The 23,480-nt window shown below is 40.1% G+C and overlaps 1 protein-coding gene across 1 annotated transcript in view; it reads right to left on the bottom strand.

Moving 5' to 3' along the window:
• Nucleotides 1-547: 547 nt before the first annotated feature.
• LOC107141375 (cytochrome P450 2U1) overlaps nt 548-23,480 on the bottom strand; it is a 23,195-nt gene continuing 262 nt past the window's right edge. Inside the window, 6 exon segments of the mRNA XM_015484623.2 lie at nt 548-2,251; nt 3,044-3,249; nt 4,163-4,330; nt 5,550-5,711; nt 8,386-9,021; nt 23,136-23,480. The exon segment at nt 23,136-23,480 is cut by the window's right edge and continues 28 nt beyond it. Of these exon segments, the coding sequence (XP_015340109.1) occupies nt 3,071-3,249; nt 4,163-4,330; nt 5,550-5,711; nt 8,386-9,021; nt 23,136-23,480 (1,490 nt within the window). The 3' untranslated portion in view covers nt 548-2,251; nt 3,044-3,070.

Raw genomic sequence — 23,480 nt, 5'->3', positions numbered from 1 at the left:
AGGCACCAGGCAGCTTCTAGGGCTCTGATTATGGTCTTTTTGTTGGATTAATTGTATTTCAATTAAAAGATGGAAGGCAACTGTGTTCCTCTTTGATCAATCTACTCTTTAAGTAGATAATGGAACTTCAGAGAAATCCCCATCCAGCATTTGTGGATCCTCATGTACCATAATTTTAAGTAATCAGCACACCAATGCACATCTTGAGGTGACATTCCCTAGGTAAGGTCAAGAGACAAGCACTCAGTACTCTGCCACTTTGTAGATCTGTCTTTCTCTTATATGGTGCTGGGTTTGGATGTGAGATACGAGAAACTTGGGCTTCCTTATTTATCTTTCTGTATCTTGTGATAGAATCACTTAACTTTACTCTGAGGGCATATTTTTAAAAGAATTTCCCTCCTGTCTAAAGACCATGCCAATACTGTATTGCGGCCATCTCTCTTTGAAGGTCTGTTTCCTCTGTCATTTCTTAACATGCCATTTGGTAAAAACAAAACTTTGTTAGGAATTAAAATAAAACAAAAAAATCAGACATGACACTGTCTCCATAAAAACAAAAAGTTTAATAAATGCACCCAAAAGTATAAAATATGAAGACTAAAAGTTAGATATTAGGCAGAATTATAAAATAGAGTACAATTACTTTCATAGTTCAGAAAAACCATGAAATGTCAAATTGAAGAATGTCAGTGTATGAGAAAAATATCAACAGTCCTTCAGTCATGTGCCATATAAAGATATTTTTTAAATGCTACAGTTAGAGGCATTGTATTTAAAAGTTTAATAAACTTCTGATTCTGACACAATGTCATGGAAAACAGAACAAACTCTTTGGTTAGGAATACCGAAAATCCATCTATAAAGAGTAAGAAATTTGCTAATGCTGTTATTAGTTCCATTCAAAAAAGCATATGAATTTCATTTCAGGAACAAACTGTCCCATTGCAGTGTAGGATAATCAATCTACACAAGTATTGCCTTGTCTAAAATCTGTACAACCTCTCCAGTTCCTCTACATTTAGTCTATTAGCTTTTCTCTTTTTATTAAAAATAAAAATTCTTAAGGCACCTAAAGATTAGCCTGTATTTCATCTACCTGTATTGCAAGTGCTTAATTATATTTATAAAAAGCAAAAGAATGGTATATAGATAATACAAAGAATGTAGAGTCAAACCAAATCAATAGTTGATTACATAATATTCCATCTTTTCTTGGGTTTTTATTAAGCAGAATTATTTTCACTCCTTGAACATGCAGGAGTCTGCCTAGGAATGTGCTCAAAGGAAAAATCCAGCCTCACGTTCAGAATTGCCCTGGAATGCCATTCATGGACTAAGAAGATCTAAGTACCTAAAGTGGTTAATGACAGATCAAGAAGTCAGAGGTAACTGAGATCTGGTGTCTTTACTGGTCTGGAAAACAGAGTCAAGTTCAGTATTTCATCTTTGGCTCTTTTCTTGCCTTCTTTGCTAATGGGAGTAAAAGCAGTCACTCCTTCCCTCCTTGGGGAAAGTAAGTATGAGGCCCATGGATGTGGCCCAGTCTCTAGCTGCTGGGAGCTTACATTCTGTTATATTTAAATACATAAGGCATCATTCTAAGTTAGTTTAGAATGGTTGTTTTAAATGAACAAATGTCTAGTAATTTTTTAAAAGCTGGCTTAAACCAACATTAATAAATAATACATACTGATTTTTTAACATCATCTCTAAGCAACAAAAAAACAACCTATAGCATTCAAATGGGATGGGATATTCCCTTAAGCAACCTTCTTAAAATTCATTCACATGTGGACCGGGCAAGGGGCTGAAAGAGAGCAACAGTGCTACATCCTTGCCTCAAGGAGTCAGTCTGGGCTGAAAAGGGCCCCAGCTAACTGGGGCGAGCTACAGGCTCAAGAGGTGGTAGTACTGATAAGTGGCTCAGAGAGCACTCTCCATCACAAGAACTAGTGGTGCCAAGGGATGACACTTCTTCACCAGATGCCTTAAGTTCACTAGGCCTCAGCTTTATTAGCTACAACCTGGCACCCTTTTAATGTGGCAACTATAAACACACACAAAGCATTAGGAAAGGCTCAAAAATACAGCTGCTCATATTCTATCATGATTTCTTCCACATAAAGAATATTAATCAAGGAAAGGGCCAGTTATTCTTTGAAGTACATCCTCACTGGAGGAAATACCAGCATACTGGGCAGGACAACTCTTCATTGCACAGGACCACTTTGCATACAGCATCCCCATCCTGCATGTCAGTAGAAGGCCAGGAGCAGGACATCCATCATCATGATGAACCAAAAAAAAAAAAAAAGAAAGAAAGAAAGAAAGAAAATGCACTCATATATTTCCAAACATCCCTGGAAGGGGTTACCACCTGGGATGAGAACTGTTCTTCTGGAGGGATCTTCTTTATTAAGAAACAATGTAGTTCTTTTAATAAAGAATAAACACACCTTTCTGTATTTGTGTTTGAGAGTATTCAAGGATCAGACATAGAGAGCCTGGTGGCAGGGAGAACAGGAGAGGACTCTAACCTACACCCACATCCATTCTGATGACAGTGTCCAAGGCTGGATGCCACTTTCATATTGTTGGAGGTCTTAAAAAGTTGGGAGGTAGATCTTCTACCTCTTATTTTCATCTCTAGACTTGGTCAAATTGGAAAAATATGAGGCATTTGACCTTCCTTAGTGCTGAGAGGTAGAGAGAAGGCAAGTGTTGCTACCTTCATTGTAACATGATGGATGATAGAGGCACTGAGGGATGAGAAGATATATTCATAGGTGGATGCCATGACAACTAAAATCCGGAGTTCCTGCTTCCTGATCGGATACTTGGTAAATTAGATACATGTGTTACTAAAGTGACTAAAGTATCCTGCTGAGGAATCCTCCAAGATGGAAGCTCCCATGAGCTCTAACCTCTCTCCAACTATTGTTCTCTTATCTGAGCCTAAATTGGATCCGCTAAGGCGCTGGACCCACTGTCAATTGCAGTAGTCAGATTTAGAAGAACACATATTTAGGTATCTGTTTACCTTCTCTTTTTTAGGTATCTGTGTGCTTCATCTCTTTGAAATGATTATATTAAATGGATAAGGAGCTAACGTTAGACCAAATCTTCCAGTCAGGTTGGGCTTCTTAGAATCCTTAGGTAAAGCAAATGTGAAAGTCTGCATCAGGCTCACAAACATGAGGAATAATTCCATCTTTGCCAGCTGCTCTCCCATACACACCCGCTTCCCTAAAAAATGAGATCAGAAAAAAAGTAAAGATTATAATATCATCCCTTTTACTATTTCTACAAGTACAAATTTATAAGAAATCTCTAAGTTAAGTACTTTAAATGCACATGGGAGAGTTTTAAAATTGCCAGTTATACCATAAAATCTCCCATGGTGTATATTAATCAAAATTTTTGTATACCAAGTTCACACTTTCACTCCTACTAATAAAAACCTATCATCTAGACAGGAACCGCAGACAGATCCAATGGGCAGCTACCCTGTCTTTTCCACACGTACTTATGTCTTTTCTTTACTGTCACCTGGAAGATTAAAGGGGGAAAAGTCAGATTAGATTCTTTGGAACCTTCCTTTTCCATAGAAAGGATCCACATTACTAATCTGGAAACCCCAAAGGACCTGGTGAGATTAGACAACACCCCTCACCCACCAGCCTACAGGTCACAAGTTAACTCCAATGGTTTCGTGGGACCTAAACAATAGCCTAGACAGTCCAGAAAGGAAGATTTCAAGGCATATTTAAAGATCAAAAACCAACTGCCTTCTTTTTTTCTTTTTTAAGATTGAACCCAAGGCCTTGCACACACTAAGTAAAATGTTCTACCAGTGTGATACACCTCCAGCTCTTATTTTGTTTTAAAAATTTGAAATGAACTTAGAGAAGATGCATTATCTAAATTATTTGCCTCTTACATTATCTTGTCAATAAAGAGGCATTCTTAAAACAACATAAAACAATAAAAGATTGTTTTTAGTTCTGCCTCCCCCCACACCCGCCTTTGTGTGGAACTGGGGAATCGAACCCAGGGATTCACGCATGCTGTAACAGAGCACTTATTCTACTGTGCTCCCAGACCAAAGTTCTACTTCTTTTTAGACTTATACCATTAACAAAACAAAAGTTTGACTGACCTATCCCAAATGGAATAAAGAATTCTTTTTTTAAAAGTTGTCCTTGGTCATCCAGAAATCGATCTGGGTAGAAGTCTTCTGGTTTCTCCCAAATGGTTGGGTCTCTGTGTACTGACCATAAATTGGGTAAGATCAATGTTCCTTTAGGAATGATGTACCCTTGGAGCACTACAGCAAACAAACAAACAAAAGCCCACAGTGTTATTCAACGTACTTATTAGTTCACTAATAGTTCTCCCTAAATACCACTATCTGACCAAAAAAAAATCTAGTTATATATATATATATATATATATATTTGCCATCTTAATTGGCTGAGAGTAAACTGTGAGGAACTTTAGGGTACATGTTAGTATGGCATCTTTCTATCCATACCATCCCAGGATCTAGCCAAAGATGGGACACAGTAAGTACTCTGATAGATATTGAGTTAATGCATTCAGTCAAACCATAAAAACATTATGATTAAGTGAAAACACAAAAACAAAAACAATAGAGCATCACAGATGAACTTTCCCAAAGAATTACAAATTCCTGAGAATCATATAAAACATATTTGTTTACAGGGTCTTTTACATCTACAGATCAATCTGATGAGGAAGGTAAGTGAAGATAAAGGGTATACAGGAAAGTCAGCCCCTGCTCTTACTAGCTAACAAGTTAGTATGCACTGTAAGAGTCCATTATCTAGGGCCAATGCCCAAAAGACACCATGCACATTGGAGAGTATCTAATTTGTACCAAAAAATGGTTAAGTGATCCAACATCATTTACAAGTAACTGCTTGCTACAACTGTCTTGTAGTACATTCAAGCCCACTGAATTATGCACTATCTCTAAAGAAGGTAAATTCCTTATTAATAGGGATGTTCAAAGACATCTGGAAGTGACCAACTGGGCATATTTTACGGTCAATAAGAAGTTGAAATGAGAGACCCTAGAATCAGAGGGGCTCCTTCTGATTCTTTAATATTTATACTTTGATTGCAGAATTTAAAGCATTGAAGTGGGGTAATTTCCAGCTAAATCCTTAATTTCACATTTACACCAGCTCTTCTGACTTCCACGATGAGGACTAGAGATGCCTTTGTTAATTCTGGAATTTTTTTCCTGCCAACACAGCTGACTGAAATGGTGGCACTCTTTGTTTTGCCAGGATAAGCATGAATGCTCTGAAGGCTGGAGAGCTATCAATCACACTCAGCTAGTGCTGGAATGTCAGTGTAACTAATGACGGACAACTGAGGGCTGAAACATCCCCTGGAGAGTCCATTATCTAGGGCCAATGCTAATTCCAGTGCCCACCGTGCCTCTCACCCCAGCTCTGCAGGGTCTGGGGGCTGTGCTCCCCCCAAGGGCATCCAAAGGAGAAAGTCCCTGGACTTGCCTGTTTTCTCTGAGGTCATATGAGGAACGGCGAGTGGCACCACCACGGTTAGCCTCTGCACCTCCATGATGGTGGCTTCTGTGTAGGGCATCTGGGCCTTGTCTGTGAGGGAAGGAGGTCGATGGGGACCAATGACCCTTTCAATTTCTTCATGAACCTTTTCTGCATAAAAAGGGAAGAATCGACCAGAAGTTGAGCCTGCACCCATGCACACTTTCCTTTACCACTTACACGTGATTGACTAGCTGGCAGGGCAGTGGAGACAGCTATCCCCAGGAGGTTGAACCTGCTAGCGGGGACTTTTAAAGGAGGACAGCAGAACAGATAAAGGGGCAAAGGAGTAAGCACCTGGATTCAGGAGCACCCCGAATCACACTCTCATGCAAACAAGAGCTTGACTCTCTAAGCTGACTGTAGCAATAGTGTTAGCCCAAGATGGTCTCCAGTGAACCCTGTTCCATGGGGTTTGCAAATACTGGGATCTGGAATATCCCCTGAAGGCTCATGAATTAAAGGATTTTTCCCCATAGTGTCACTAAGAGGTGGTGGAAACTTTAAGTGGTACCTAGTGGGAAGTTCTAGTTCATTAAGGGTGATCTTGAAGAGGGTAGTGAAATCCTGCCCCTTCTTCTCTCTTTCATATTCTGACCATGAGGTATGCTTTGCTTTACCACGTGCTCCCTATATGACATGCTGCTCTGCCACAGGCCCAAAAGCAATGGAGCCAACTGACCATGGACTGAAACCTTTGAAACCATGAGCCAAAATAAAACTTTTCTTGGTAAGTTGATTGTCTCAGGTGTTTTGTTACAGTAACAGAAAACTGACTAACACAGGGTCCCTATCCTAGTGCATTCCCCCTCACACTTTGTGTAGCAAGTTGGTACAAGTTGTGATCAATGAGAAGGGAGAAGGTCACTTCTGAGATTAGTCTTTGCCACTCACTCTCTCAAGTCACTCACTCTGGGGGAAGGTAGTTGCCAAGTTAAGTATCCTTATGTAAAAGGTCAGAGTAGTCTGTAGCCAACAGTCATGTGGATTGTCAACTTAGAAGTGGGTGCTTCAGTCCCTGCCAAGTCTGTAAACGACTGTGGGCCCAGCCAACATCTTGACTGCAACTCCATGAGAAACTTTGAACTAGAATCATCCCAGACAAGCTGTTCCTGGATTCCTTACCCTCAAAAACTACATGAGAAAATAGTTATTGTTTTAAACTGCTAAATTTTGGGATGATCTGTTATTAAGCAGTAATTAATATAGGTCTGCACCAATTCCACCCATGGTAGGAAAAATAACAGCCCCTCCAAGATATCCATACCCTAATATTACCTTTGGTACTTTGTAAATATGACATGTTACATGATATCTTCTTCCATTTTCTGTAGCTATAACAAAATACCTGAGGCTGGTTACTTTACAAAGACAAGAGGCTTATTTAGCTCAGAATTTTGGAGGCTGAAAGTCCAAGATCAGGTTAGCCCCATCTGTTTGGTATCTGGTAAAGGCCCCCTCAACTGCATCACAACATGGTAAATGGCATCACAGCAGCATCACATCTGAGAGGGAGAGATCATTCAGCAAACAGGAAGCCAAAAGGTTTCAGGGGGCAAACCTCCTCTTTTTATAATACCCACCCTTGCAGGAACTAATTTGTCCTATGAGAACCACATTAATCCCTTAGAGGGTGCAGCCCCACAACTCCATTACCTTGCTCTAGGTGCCACTTCTCACAGGTTCCACCACCTCAACTCTGCACACTGAGAACCAAGCTTCCATCACATAAACCTCTGGGGGGACACCTTCAAACTATACCTAAACCATGGTACCTGACAAGAGGGACCATGTTGATGTGATTAAGTTAAGCTCCTAGAGATGGGGAGACTATCCTGGGTTATGTGGATGTGCCCAACCAGTGCAGCCATATTTTGCATAATGATGTTTCAGCCAACGACAGACCCATGGACAGTGGTCCATAAGATTATATTGCCTAGTGACACTGTGGCTGTCTTGTTTTAAGTGCGCTCTGTGATGCTCGCCCAATGATGAAAGCACCTAATGAGACATTCTCAGAACACGTCTCATGGTTAAGTGACACAGGTTTTAAAGTCAGAAAGACTTCCCAGTTGAGTGCAGAGGCACAGGGAGATCTGACTATGAAAGAATGGCCAGAGTTGTGACATGCTGGCTGTGAACTGGAGGAGGGAGCCAAGCCAAGAATGCTAGGAAGGGCAAAGAAATGGATTCTCCTCCAGGGCTTTGGGAAAAGAACTGTCAGCATCTTGATATTTAGTCCAGTGAGACATATGTCAGACTTCTAATGTATAGAACCAAATGATAACAAATCTGTGTTCTTTTAAAGACACCAGCAACAATAAAAACCAAAGGTTATATCCTGTTATAGCAGCATAGAAACTAATGCACCACCCTTTCCTTTTCTCCTATTTCCTGTTGCCAGTGCTCACTATCTATTGGTCCTGACGTGGTGCAACCAGCTGTGCTACTTTCATGAGCCGCTCTAGGCCTCTGTCTTCTGTTTTTCAAAACCATGGTGAGTAGGTTCAGAGGAGTGTTATGATCCCCTTCAGCTCCAAAATGTCCTACCACTGTACATTTCATAGGTAACAGACCTGTGGAGATTAAAGCGGGGGGGGGGCAGTTATGACAGGAGTCCTACTGTCTACAAACTCGGGGTTTCACATGTACTTTGCACCAACTCCCTATGGGATGCAAGCATTTATTTCCTCATCCAGCCTGAAGATATTGCTTAGTGCTTGAAGGTTGTTAATCCTGATTTCAATAATCTGGTTTTGCTATGAATGAAGAATTCATCGGTTACCTTGCACATCAGGGTTCAATGACATATACAGCAGGCACCACAGCAGAGAGTTTGTTGTAGTATCTGTCCCAGCAATAAAAAGATCCCCGATGATATAAAATAAGTAATCTTCATTAAAACTACTGTGGCTATTATTTTTCCTCTCTTCCTCCATGTGCAGAAGGTACATGTCTATGAAGTCCTGAGGGTTCTCAGCATCCAGAGACTCTTGATGGTCTTTGATGATCTTTTTAAGGAAAGTGGTTATATCCTTTTCAATTAGTCTTAATTCCTTATATGGTCCAAAGGGAAGGTAATACAGCCAGGGGCATATGTTGATCAGGAGGAGCTGGCTGTTGAGGCAGATTTCTAACCCTCGTGACATGAAATCTAGCATCCTCTTAAACTCACTGTTGGTATAATCAAAGCGTCGTCCAAAGCACAAGGAGCAGATGATGTTAGAGACGGCGTTGCTGATGATGGGGAAAGGGCTGAAGGGATTTTCTCCCTGCTTTTGCATTTCCTCCTTCACATACTTGAACTCCTCAATAATCTTGGGCTCCAAGCTAAGCTTTCCTAAGCCAAAATGGCGAAGAGTGGAATGAGAGAACTTCCTTTGTTGTCTCCAGACTGGGCCATAAGGTGCGAAAACAACCCCTGTAAAAGGACACCCAAGAAAGGAAGGTGAGAGAGAAGGATGCACAACAAGACTGAACAGGACCTGCAGGGGCATATATTCTGCATGTTTCAGAGCATTTATGCAAAGTTCATAAACAGATAAAGACCACCACCGGTCAAGAAGGATGACTAACAAAATTTAGTCATTGAGATAGTTTATGTTTCTCATAACGACGAAAATCACTTCCACTTCAACTGGAAGAATTTGCTATAGAGCTATTTTACTATTGATAATACTTCTTGGTAACAAGAAGAGCAAAGTTTCAATGTCCCAAACTAGTATGTGCATTTAAAAATCTTTCTATTTCATAAGAGTGAATCCATGCTTAGAAAATCTATCAAACCAAGCTGGGTGTGGAGGCTCACACCTGTAATCCCAGGGTTTTGGGGGGCTGAGACAGGAGGATCGTGAGTTCAAAGCCAGCCTCAGCCATGGTGAGGTGCTAAGCAACTCAGTGAGATCCTGTCTCTAAATAAAATACAAAATAGGGCTGGGGATGTGGCTCAATGACTGAGTGCCCCTGAGTTCAATTCCTGATAGCCTATACCTCACCCCCACAAAAAGCAAATATATCAAGGCAGACACATCCATGAGCAAATCATCTACATTCTAAACATTAGCAACAGAGGGATAAGTATGGTAACAGATGGACCTGAGGGCAGAGACTATATCTGATTGTGTTCACCATTAAAATCCCAGCTTCTAGAATACTGCTGGGCACACAGGAGGAACTTGATAATTATTAGCTGAATAAATGAACAGCACAACTGGATTAGAATTACTAGCCTTCAATGTTTAGAATCTTGCAACTGGCAGGTAATCTTAAATATCAGTTGTTGGTAACACTCCTCTTTTATTTATTTATTTTAATATTTAATAATTATCTTAAATATATATTTTTAAATTTGTTCTAATTACACATGACAGTAGAATGCATTTTGACATATATGGAAGTAACTTCTAATTTGTCTGATTGTACATGATGTAGAGTTATGCAGGTCATATAATCGTATATGCACATAGGGTAATACTGTCTGATTCATTCTACTATCCTTCCTACATCCATACCTGCTCCCCTCCCTTCACTTCCCTGTCTAGTCCAAAATACCTCTATTTTACCCACACTTTATTATGAATTACCATCTGTATACCAGAGAAAATAAGTGGCCTTTAGTTTTTTCATATAATTTTTGGCCTCTTCTAGCTTCTTATTCTAACAATTTGCATGCCTGAAAATGTATTTATTCCACCATTGCACTTCCTCTGAAATTGGAAGACCATGCTAAGACTTGATTGATGGAGTTATAAAGTACATATATTATTTCTCTTAGCACAATATTCTCCAGTTTCATCCATCTACCAGAAAATGCCATAATTTCATTCTTCTTTAAGGTTCAGTAATATTTCATTGCATATATATACCACAGTTTCTTTATTCATTCATCTGTTGAAGGGCACCAAGGTTGGTTCCATAGTTTAGCTATTGGGTAACATCCCTCTTTTAAAAACATCTGCACTCATTAAGTTCATTACAAATACTTGATTATTTGATTCTCACTTGCTCATCTCCCACCATCAAACCCAACAATATTATTCCCAGATGTATCAGTTGTTCTCAAATATTTCCCGTTTCCTGTCACCTGTTTTATCCTCCTGGTTTTCATGGTGTGCTTTATCATTTCAGCCAGTTCTTCGTCCTTCCCATATCATTTCTGAATGCTTACTCTGTGCTAGGAAATAGGATGCCAGGTACAGTTGAGAATGAAATACAGACCCTGCTCGGTGATTAAGTCTTCTCATACTCTTTAATACTTTTATAAAATGCCTTTCAATGGTAAGCATCCATGTGGTCAAATAAATCAGATGGTCTGTCTATCCCGTGTTCCTTCCTGGACTCTTCCAAATGTGTTCACAACTCTGAAGTGGCTGATCCCTAGGCTTCCCGTCATCACTTGGGGATTCCCTTAGGAGTCTTCGGTGTCGGAATCATTTCCTGGTTCCTATGTCTTCCTCTTTCTTGTTTTACTCCCAAATTTTGCTGAAGTACTTTCTCTAGTAGTTCCAAGAAAGGATGCATGGAAGGCCAGTTTCTAACAATTTGTGTGTCTGAAAATGTACTTATTCTACACTATGGCACTTCCTCTGAACTTGGAAGACAGTGCTAAGACTTGATGGATGTCATAAAGTACGGACATCTTTGACATGAGTAGACATTGCTAAGTTACTCTCCAAAGTGAGAGCATACCAAAAATGTACCCACCAGAAGTATATGAGCATTCTCATTTGTTCCAAATAGTTGCCAAGTTGCCATTACTTGATATTTGTCAACATTATTATTTTTGCCAATGGGAGGACTGAGATATACCTCATGATTTCTATTTGCATGTCTCTGAGGGTTAACTGTGGCTCAGCGCAGCTTTTCATATGGTTACCAGCCTATTTTGGCTTCTTATTCTATGGGTTTACGCTGATCAACTGTACAATTTTCTTCTTATAAATTCTAGGTGCACGGCAGATCTCTCACCACCTGCTCACCCCCCCACTTACGGTATTTGACAAACAGAAAGATTCACTCTTGCATTTATCAATCTTTTTCTTTATGATACGTGCTTTATACCTTACTTTAGAAATATCTTCCTGCCATGAGCTCAGAGAGACACTATTTTCTTATAAAATTTAAAATTCAGCTTTTTTTATGTTCAATTCTCTCTGCCTGGAATTATAATCATGTTAGGTGTTTCTACCTAAGCATAAAACTAAACCTTTTTTCCTCCATGCAGATGCTCCACTGTTCAAGCACAATTCATTTAACACCTCTCTCACCCCTGGCATCTGTAACGCTGCCTCTGTCGGGTTTCCTACACACTGGTTCTTATAGTTTAGATTTGAGGTGTCCCCCAAAAGCTCCTGTGTTAATACAGGAATATCCAGAGTTGAAATAATTGGATTAAGAGAGTTGTGACCTAATCAGTCCATCCTAGATCGCATGGGCTGAGTAGGTGGTAACTGTAGGCAGGTGGGGCGTGGCTGGAGGAGGTGGGTCACTGGTGTGTCCTGGAGGGTTTTTCTTCCTGCATCCCTTTCCCTTCACTCCTAACCTCTCCCTCTCCCCTCACCCTTCTCCCACTCTCTGATTCCTGAGGCTGACATGAGCTGTGCAGTGTTTCCTCACTGGGTCCTTCCTCCATGATGTGTGCTTCATGGACTGAGGCCTCTGAAACCCTGAGCCCCAAACAACTCTCCCCACCCCCAAGCTGTTCTTGTAAGATATTTTGGTCACATTGACAACAACACTGACTAAAACATCAGTTTATAGGTTTTCTATTCTGCTACATTGTTCTACTTATCACTGTTTAAAGCTTATTATTATTATTATTATTATTATTATTATTATTATCATTATTATTATACTAAGAATTGAACCCAGGGGCAATTAACCACTGAACCATATCCCCAGCCCTTTTTTGTATTTTATTTAGACACAGGATCTTGCTGAGTTGCTTAGGAACTTGCTAAATTGTTGAGGCTGGCTTTGAACTTGAGAACCTCCTGCCTCAGCCTCCCAAGTTGCTGGGATTATAGGCATGCATCACCACACCCAAGATAAAGCATATTATCTTTTTTTTAATATTTATTTTCTTAGTTGTAGGTGGACACATATCTTTATTTCATTTTTATGTGGTGCTAAGGATCAAACCCAGTGCCTCACGAGTGCTAGGAGAACACTCTACCACTGAGCCACAACCCAGTCCCAACCATATTATCTTAATCATTTATTTTATAATATGTATTAAATCTAATAAGGAAGTCCCCTCTCCTCCCTCAAAACCTTGTTCTTCAAAATTATTTTGGGTTATTCTTGCCTTTTTACTCTTTCATAAAACCTTTAAAACCTGCTTGTCTGCTCTGTAAGAAAGCTTTTGGGATTTTTATTGAAAATGCATTTATAGGTTAATTTAAAGAAGTTTAATTGACTTCTTTATGATTGTTGGACTTGCTTTCAATCCAAGGATAAATCTAAATTTGGTTAAGATGTTTTAAAGCTTTTTAAAAACAAAACATTGCTGAAGTATTTTCTTATTTTTTTTTTTTTAAAAAAAGCTCATAAAGGAAAATGGCCTATAAGTTCCTTGTTTTATGCTGTACTTTTCTAGATATATTGACCTCCTGAAATGAGCCAGGGTGTAGGCTTTCTAAAAGCATTTGTCTAAAATTAAAATGACTTGTTCCTCTTTTCTTTTTATAGTACATAAAGTTGGTCTCTAACTCATTAATTTTCAGACCGCCCCGTCCTCAATCAATGTTTTTGGTTTTTTTGGTCCTGGGGATTGAACTCAGGGGCACTCAATCACTGAGCCACATCCCCAGCCCTATTTTTTTATTTTATTTTATTTAGAGACAGAGTCTCACTGAGTTGCTTAGTGCCTCACTTTTGCTGAGGCTGGCTTTGAACTTGTGATCCTCCTGCCTCAGCCCCACAAGCTACTGGGATTACAGGTATGCGCCACTATGTCAAGCAATAATTTTAAGCTCTGCATTTATCTCTGGGTACCACTTTAGCTGCAATGCACAATTATCATTTGAAGCTTTTTAAAAAATAGATACTTTTTAGTTGTAGTTGGACACAATACCTTTATTTTATTTATTTATTTTTATGGGGTGCTGAGGATTAAACCCAGGGTCTCGCACGTGCTAGGCGAGCGCTCTATCGCTGAGCCACTAGCTCCATTTGCAGGTATTTTTATCACTGAGAATAAATAATTTTTTCTACAAGCCTTAATGGCTACCTGAGGTAATCTGTCTTCCACTGTTTTTTGTTGCTGTTTTTGTTGCTGTTTGCTTTTAATACTGATTTTTGACATTTGATGAGACTTGCTTTTCAGCCTAATTTTAATAACATTTTCAATAAAATAAGGAAGTGGAGGAAATGTCTCAACAGAGGCTAAGATTGAGAACTGGACATTTTTTATGACAAGCGGATGGCAACAAAGTTCAACAGACAAGAGGGGACCAGGGAGGTGGTGGCTGAGAAGGCCCAAGGTGAGAGGCAGGGATGGGAATCAATGGCCTCAGGATCACAAGCTCTGCAGGACAGACAGCCAGAGTGGCTTTTCATCTTTGGAGTGTTTGGCAGAGGGTCAGCCACATCTTGCAGTTGTTGACATCTTTTTTCTTAGGGCTGAAAAACAATGGTAATTATAGATGTAGACAAAAACATCATTTGCAGCAGGATAATAATGTTAAAAAATAAAAATGACTCCAAAGCCAAAAATCAGGACTCTTGGTCAAGAATGAAAAAACACACTGGTTTACCAGAAAGACCAATGAGGCCATAAAACTAGGACCCAGGAAGGGAGGGTACTGCCACCTCAGAACCCTTTCCACCTTTCCCTTCTCTTGAAGTTTCCTGCCTTCCAACTTCAAACCAGATTTTCCTTGAAACAGGTGATCCCTTGAGATTACTTTTTTCCCAGTCTCACAACCAAAGTAAAGCCCTCTATTTCCTTTTTCTTTTCTTTCTTTCTTTCTTTCTTTTTTTTTTTTTTTTTTTTTTTTTTTGTGGTGCTGGGGATTGAACCCAGGGCCTAGTGAATGCAAGGCAAGCAGTCTACCAACTGAGTGATATCCCCAACCCAAGCCCTCTGTTTTCATTGAAAAATTCGGGGGAAGGATTCAAATGCTTCAGTCAGGTATCCCATGGTGATACCAATTTGGGACACTATTTACTTCATGGCTCAAGGTGTCCAGACTCAACTATGAATACAAATTCTTATCCCAAAACTATGTGAGGACAGAACTAAGCTCTGGAGCCAAGCTAGGTGCCCTTCAACAGCTGAATGGATAAAGAAATTGTGATACACACACACACACACACACACACACAATGGAATACTACTCAAGTTATAAAAAGAATGACTTTATGACGTTTGCCAGTAAATGGATGGATCTAGAGACTATCATGCCAAGTGAAATAAGCCAATCCTAAATAACCAGAGGTTGAATGTTTTCACTGATATGTGAAAGATAAACCACAAAAAGGGGGGCAGAGAAGGGAAGAAAAGAAGTTCAGTAGATTAGACAAAGGAGAATGAAGTGAGGGGAGTGGGGATAAGATTAGGAAAGACAGTACAATGGGAATTTGATATAATTTTCCTATGTACATATATGAAAATTCCCAAGTGAACCCTACCATCATATATACCCACAAGAATGGGGTCCTAGTTAGAATAAGATATATTCCATGCTTGTATAATTTTATCAAAATGAATTCTACTGTCATGTATAACTAAAAAGAACTTCTCCCTCCCTCCCTCCAAACAAACAAAAAACTACAGCTGTGAATTTCAGAGTTCTGCACCAGACTAACCACTGTTAGAAAGAGATGAAATATCCTGATCAATCCATCTTTTAATCAATCTGTCCCTCAACTAATGCTGTGGTTAGGGACATGAGCTCAGGTTAAGTTACGGCATCTCCCATTCCCACCACAGTTAAAGAGAACGAGAACCAAGGGTACAGATAAAAAGTTCCTCAGAAGTGGGTAGCCTCATGGTTGGAACAGGTGGCCAGGCAGCTGTAGCACAAAACCCCACCTCCAACCGAATAAAGAACAGGCTAAATGGAGTTCAATACATCCTCTCAAGGGGTACAACACAGCTCTGAATAATTTTATAGGAGATATTTAATAATATGGAAATATGCTCATAATACTTTCAGAGATAGAAGAAATGTTAAAGATTAGGAAGAGTATGATTCCATTTTGAGTAGGCAAATATATTTTTAAAATATATGTACAAATACAAACAAGACTGGAAAGTAATACATAAAAAATCAATAATGACTATCTCAACATAATGTTAACCATAGATAATTTTTAACTTTTTTCTTCCCCAGGTCTTATTTTCCAATAACAAGCATTTATTATTATAATAATGAAATACTTAAAATATATTAGACATACAATTCTACATTGACCACATGTGCATTTTCTACCTAGTGGAACAGAGAGAGTGCTCTCTGCTGATGACACTTAGTGGTTCCTTCTGCAGGGTCACAGGGGTGCTCCTATTAGTGGAATCCAGGCCCTCTTTCTACAAGTAGCAGACAACTATTCTGCACATTCAGCAACTTATTTTCCTTATTAATTTTCAAATTACCCAGATGAAATTTTATTTTCTATTCATCTTCACTTCGTAATTTCACTTTGCATCTTGTCCTTCTTTGAGGTATTCAATACTGAGTAATATGTTCCTTATTTTTTGAAAATTTTCAAAATCTCCTTTGCCTTCCATTTTTATGGTTTTGGCAATTTGCTTGGGCTCTTGTTCCAAGCCTCTAGCACTTTCTTAATATATTAAGTGCTTTCCTCCATTTTTGTCAGTGATGTTGTCTGAGCCAAAGTTTTCAACCATCAAATGAATATTTCATTTTCCACCTTCACAATCAGTGCCTCACAAATATGTGTGGCAGCATGCTTACAAGAGTGAAAAAATGAAAAGTACCAATTTCTATCAGCAGTAAAATAGAGACCATTTTGTGTATTCCACTTACTTTAATACTGCAAAAAATGGATTAAACATAATATTTTTAAGTAAAAGGCTAGAGGTAGAAAGATACTTTAAGTATCCAGTGTATGTAAGCTAAAAAAAAAAATAAAATTAAATTTAAAAAAAAGCTAAATGGGCTAAGGAACTGAACAGACACTTACTTCACAGAAGAAATACAATTGATCAACAAATATGTGAAAAAAAATGTTCAACATCTCTAGCAATTAGAGAAATGCAAATCAAAACTACTCTAAGAGCTGGGTGCAGTGGTACATGCCTGTAACCCCAGTGGCTTGGGAGGCTGAGGCAGGAGGATCATGGGTTCAAAGCCAGCCTCAGCAACAGCAAGGCACTAAGCAATTCAGGGAGACCCTGTCTCTAAATAAAATACAAAATTGAGCTGGGGATGAGTGGTTGAGTGTCCCTGAATTCAAGCCCCACACCAAAAAACAAAAACAAACAAACAAAAACCCCTAAGATTTCTTCTCGCTCCAGTCAGAATGGCAATTATCAAGAATATAAGCAACAATAAATGTTGGCAAGTTTGGGAGGCCATCCTCGCACATGATTTGAGTTACCTCCCTGGCTGGGTGAGAGGCGCTTGCTCAGAGACATCTTTGTGTCCAGAGCTTTCCCCACCCTTCTCAGGTCCAAGGGCTTGTCCGTGTGGAGGTGTATCTGGCCACTACCCCTAAGACCCAATCGTCTCACCTGACCTTGGGATGCTGCCCCCCTAATTTTCATTGGATGGGATTTTCCTCAGAATTTTTTGTTCCCCAATAAAACTCCACTCCCTGGTGTGTTCTCTCTCTCTTTCTCGCTAGCCTCTTCAGTAAACCTCGCTACTCTAACAGGTGGCTTGAGGCTGGGGGTACGAGAAGCCGTCCTGGAGCTGGTTTAAAGGTAATTAGAGTCTGTGTCTTTAATTCAGACTCCCTTTTGGATTTCTCATGTAGCCGAACCTTCACTTATGAAGCCTGTGCTGGTGGCAGGCTAAAAGCAAGAATATGGGAAAAAGGCACACTCATATATTGCTGGTGGGACTCCAAATTGGTGCAACCATATGGAAAGCAGTATGGAGACTCCTCGGAAAACTTGGAATGGAACCACCATTTGACCCAGCTATCCCACTCCTTGGTTTATACCCAAAGGACTCAAAATCAGCATACAACAGGAACACAGCCACATTAATGTTTATAGCAGCTCAACTCACAATAGCTAAACTATGGAACCAACCTAGGTGCCCTTCCATGCCCTTCAACAGATGAATGGATAAAGGAAATATGGTATATATACATGTAATAGAATATTACTCAGCCTTAAAGATAATGAAATCATGGCATTTGCTGGTAAATGGATAGAGCCAGATAATATCATGTTAAGTAAAATAAGCCAATCCTAAATAAACAAAGGCTGAATGTTTTCTCTGACATGTGGATGCTAATTCACAATAGAGGGAGGTGCAATTGGGAAGAATAGAAATATTTTGGATTAGGCAGAGGGGAGTGAAGGAAGGGGAGGTGAAGTGAGGGGAGGGGGTATGGGGTAGGAATGATACTAGAATGAATTAGACATTATGTGCATTATGTGCATATGTGACCACACGACCAATATGCTTCCACATCATGTACAACCAGGAGGAGAAGTTATACTCCATTTTTGTATGATGTGTCCAAGTGCATTCTAGTGTAATGTATAAATACTTAGAACAAATTAAAAAAGAATCTGAGCAAATCTGAGCAGAGAATGAACAAATTTATATTGCTTACTGAATTTTATATTTTAAATAACTAATAATAAAATGTGACATGCACATTGAAGAAACAACCACCCTCAAAGTGAAGCACTGCTTTGCTATCCTTGGCTTTCATTTTGTAACTTCTTTTTCTTTTCTTGGGCAGGAAAAGAATCTGGTAGATTAATCATAGTGAGAGACACAGCTAATACAGAATATCTTCGTGGGCTATTGAGCTGTCTAATCATGTCTAGTCAACTGGTCTAATTTTGAACAGAAAAAAAATATAATAAATATCACCTCACATTCTAGAACTTTCTTGCAAGTGCTGAGTCAACTATTTATACATCCTGTTTATGACACATCCCCTTCTCTGCTAGTTTCACCAACTTTAGCAGCAAATTCTCTCAAAATGTCACATATATTTAATAATGTTATTGGCCTCTTAGTCCTAATGTCATTTATTTTCTATTTTGATCTACACATCTTAGTTTCTGGGCAATTTATCATTTTATTTTGTTGACACTTCACTCTTTTTTTTTTAACTTTATTTATTTATTTGGTGCTGAGGATCAAACCCAGTGCCTCACACATGATAGGCAAGTGCTCCACCAGTGAGTACAGCCCCAGCCCTCCACTTCACTCTTGAAAAAGTTTCTTCACTGTCTACATTTTCTTATTCAAATGATCTTTCTCTGTTCCAAGTTAGGTCCACAAGCATCTTTGTATCATATGGTCCTCCCTTTGCATTATCTCATCAGATATTTTCACCAGCCACACAAATTTCTATCATTAAATCTTTCACAGCATTCACTCAGCACATATCCACCAGAGCAGCATTGCCTACAAACTCCTGTCTTTTGGAGGAATGCATGCTGTAGCTGAAGTACTTCCCTAGGCTCCCAACTCTTTCCCTAAACAAAGCAGTGATCCAAGTAATGCTTAGAAATTACCCTTATCATAGATTTTAACCAAACAGCACCGTGACAAACTGTTTTGTTAAGAGCTGGGCACAAAACTATTAGGATCTGAAAGAAGAAAACTGACTTCCTATTTTAAGAAATCCAGGGAAAGAAATAGACACACAACACCAATTACAACATAGTGTGATGAGTGTATCAACAGATGTTTGTATGCTTCGTTCATTTTTGATTACCTCTCTATACCAAGCAGTGAGTCCCAGTGGTTAACAAGAGGAACAAAACCTTTGCCCTCTACATAAACATTCCAGTGGTGAATGGGGGTGGAATAGACTAAATACTTTTAAAGTTTGTAATGAGTGATACACGAATGAGAGAAAATAAAGGGTGGTATGTATAAATAAAGGAAGTGACTAAAACGAAACTGAAAAGTGGCAATTGGCCTGAGAGGTGTGAGGGATAGGAAGCAGTCAGTCAAGTGAAGATATTCTGATGCTGAGGATAACAAATGCAGTAGCCTGGGTTGGCACAGGCTTGGCAGGAATGTGCTTAGGAAGGCCAGGCTGCCATGTACAAGCACAGATGGTACCTGACTTACTGTGGTTTGTCTTATGATGGTGCAGAAGCAATGGGCATTCAGATAAAACTATACTTTGAAAATCGTGTGTGTGTGTGTGTGTGTGTGTGTGTGTGTGTGCATGCTAGGTGTTGAACCCAGGGCCTTGTACATGCAAAGAATGCACTCTTCCACGAAGTTACACTCCCAGTCCCTGAACTTTTACCTTCTTCTACACTGGCAATGTGCAGTATGATACCGTGAAGATCCTGGGCAGCAGCGATGAGCTGCAGCTCCCAGTCAGCCATGTGCTCAGGAGGGCGGATGACCAAGACTCTACAGTGTGCTGCGTTGCTTAGCTATGATGTTGTAGTAAATGCATTTTTGACTTATGATATTTTCAACTTACAATGTGTCTACCAGAATGTTACCAATCATAAGTCAATAAGTATCTGTAAATGGACAATAAAAAGAAAGAGATAAAAGTCAAAAAGGCAGGCGGAAGCCAGATTCTACAAGGCATAGTAGGTCAAGTATAGAACTGGGAGAAAATTAGCTTTGGCTGGAAAGAGATGTGGTTTCATGATTTTTAAAAAGATCATTCTGGGGGCTGGGGCTGTAGCTCAGTGGCGGAGTGCTTGCCTAGCATGTGTGAGGCCCTGGGTTCGATCCTCAGCACCACATAAAAATAAATGAATAAAATAATGACTACTGTCATGAATAAATAATTAGAACAAATATAAAAAGATTTAAAAATGAAGGTATTTGTGTATTCATCTACAACAAATACACACGCACATAATAATTTTAGCTGCAGTATGGAAAAAGAACAGCATGGAAACAAGTAGCCTAGTCGGGAAGCTTTTGAAGTATCAGATGAGAAATAATGATAGCTTGGATTCTGACAGAGGGGAGGGAAAAAGGCAGGTGCAGTACCCTTTATTCTACAGTTGGAATGAACAAGGTTTGTGGATTGACTGGAGGGGCATGGGATGGGTCTTAAAAGGAAACTGTGGTCATAGAGAAAAGGGAAGCTCATCTCTACCTAGGGACAGGGAAGCATGTCAGAGAACACAGTATTAAAGATGTAATATTGAAACACAGTCTCAAAAGTAGGTATGAAAAAAAGAAAATAAGTATCAATGATATGGAGAAATTGGAACACTTGTGCCTGGCTGGTGGGAATGTAAAATGTGCAGCTACTGTGAAAAATGGTATGGTAGGTCCTCAAAAAATTAAATAGAATCATATGATCAAACAATTCCAATTCTAGATGTATGCCCCAAAGAACTGAAAGCACTAATTCAAACAGATATTTGCACACCCATGTTCACAGCTGCATTATTCATAGTAGCCAAAAGGTGGACGAACCCCAAGAGTTCATCAGTGGATGAATGGATAAACAAAATATGGCATATACATACAATGGAATATTATTTAGTTTTCAGAGGGCAATTCTCATATATACAACAATATGTATGAGCCTTAAAAATTATACCAAGTGCAAATTTTTAGCTGCAAAAGGAAAAATGTATGATTCTGTTTATATGATATGTAGAGTAATGAAATATACAGAGACAAAAAGGAGACGGGCACAGTGGCACATGCCTGTAATCCCAGCAACTTGGGAGGCTGAGGCAGGAGGATAGTGAGTTCAAAGCCAGCCTCAGTGATTTAAAAAGGCACTAAGCAACTCAGAGAGACCCTGTCTAAGGGCTGGGGATGTGGCTCAGTAGTTAAGTACCCTGGATTCAATCCCCAGTACCAAAAAAAAAAAAAGAGAGAGAGAGAGAATGGTAGTAACAAGAGGCTGGACCAAGGAAGGGGAATGGGTTCTGAGAAAGAAGTAAAAAAGAGTTCTGTGGATGGATGGCAGATTTCACAGTAATGTGGATATACTTGATACCACTAAACTGTGCACTTAAAAATGGTTAGGATGGTAAATTTTATGTGTCTTTCACCAGTATTTAAAAAGAAAAGCAGGTAGGATTTGTCCAAGCAGTCACCAAGATCAGGAGAATCCCAAGTAGAAGCAGCTGCATGTGTGAAGACACAGAGAGGGCGAGGTCTAACTTGTTTTCAGGGGCACAATTAAGGTATTATGGTAATTACAATTGTTTAAAATCTTGATATAAAACTCTGGTGTTATCAGCTCCTAAAAAAACCCCAGAATCTCTTCCTGCCACAGACAGGGAATGCCAGTTCATTTACTTAAATACTTGTTGAGCTCCTACAGGTGCCAGACAGCAATAGCTCTGTTCTCCTACATGTCAGCCCAGTGATGAAGCCCTACATGCAGGACCAAGGTTACAAAATTATGTAGTCTCCATTTTGGTAAGTCAGTGAAGGAAAACTATAAGAGCAATGAAATTGCTTCTAACAAGGGGGCCTAACCACTTGATAGTGGGGTACAGGAAGCAGGAGGAAAATTTTTTAAAATTGACACTGACTGGTGGGTAAGAGTGACTGAGACAAAGAAGTTTGGGACCTACCAGCCAATAAGGCAAAAGAGAAGAGTGATTGAAAAAAAACAAACAAAACAAAACAAAACAAAAAACAAAGGTGTGTGTTGGAGGGGATGGGGGGTAAAGGAGAGGTAAGAGGACACTCTATTCCACTGCAACAGACATCATATTTTCTGAACTACAAAACTGAGCTATATAGATTCCCATAAACAGGAATCAAACATGCTATGAATCAAAGCATTAGATTTGCTAACAGACTCTGAGAGTGTTTTCTGGACATGCTAAGGGAAAATAATTCTGCTTAAACTTCTGCCCTCAAAACTCATAAAGTGAAAAGAATATCCTTTTTTATTTTTTATTTTTAACCCAAGGGTGTTTTATTTACCACTGAAGTACATCTCCAGTCCTTTTTATTTTGAGAGGAGGCACGGTCTTGCTAAGCTGCTGAGGCTGGCCACGAACTTGGTATCCTCCTTCCTCAGCTTCTCTGGCATTACAAGCGTGTGGCACCACGCCCAGCTATTCTCCCCTCCTAACAAGGCCAAAGGTTTTAAACTTTGGGATCACACAACTTGTGATCCTCCCCCCTTCACTCAACTTCCCCATGGGTTTCCTACTTTTGATCTTGGAATCTTAACAGCCATGCATCCCTCAAACTTGGCAGAATCTTAAAGACCCAGGATGGTAGAAGGGCCGCTGCCCCCACAGGATGCAGGTGTGCGACGGGTTGTGTGCATGTGGCAGGAAGGGGCTCGATGCATCACCGTTTGGGCGCACCTGGAGCCCCATCTGCCGCAGGAATGCCATCTAAACACACCCTTGACCCCTCACCCCTACCCCAGGTCCCGGCGGCAAGGGGACCTGCTCACCCTTCTCCTTGGTTAACATGGAAATGAGGGGCACCCTCGGGCGGTCGCTGAAGACCTCCGCCTGCTGTACCAACGCCTCGCGCACGCTGTGGAAGTCGTTGAGCACCACCACCAGGTAGTGGCCGATGAAGAAACTGAAGATGTTGCCGTACACACGAGCCAGTTTTGCCAGGATCACCTGCGGGGCCTGGGTCGTGGGGTCCATCCCTGCGGCCCTCGCAGTGTGGCTCACCCAGCCCTGTCGCCGCAGGAAGGGCGGCAGTAACACGTGGCCAAAGTTGCCCACCAGAGGCCAGGGCGTGGGACCCGGGGGGATATCCCGCGCCCGGTGCCACCGCACCCAGA

Source organism: Marmota marmota, unplaced genomic scaffold (genome assembly GCF_001458135.2).
Source record: "Marmota marmota marmota unplaced genomic scaffold, marMar, whole genome shotgun sequence".
Lineage (NCBI taxonomy): Eukaryota > Metazoa > Chordata > Mammalia > Rodentia > Sciuridae > Marmota > Marmota marmota.
Note: the sequence above shows the minus strand (reverse complement) of the source record. Positions and strands in the feature narration are given on the sequence as shown.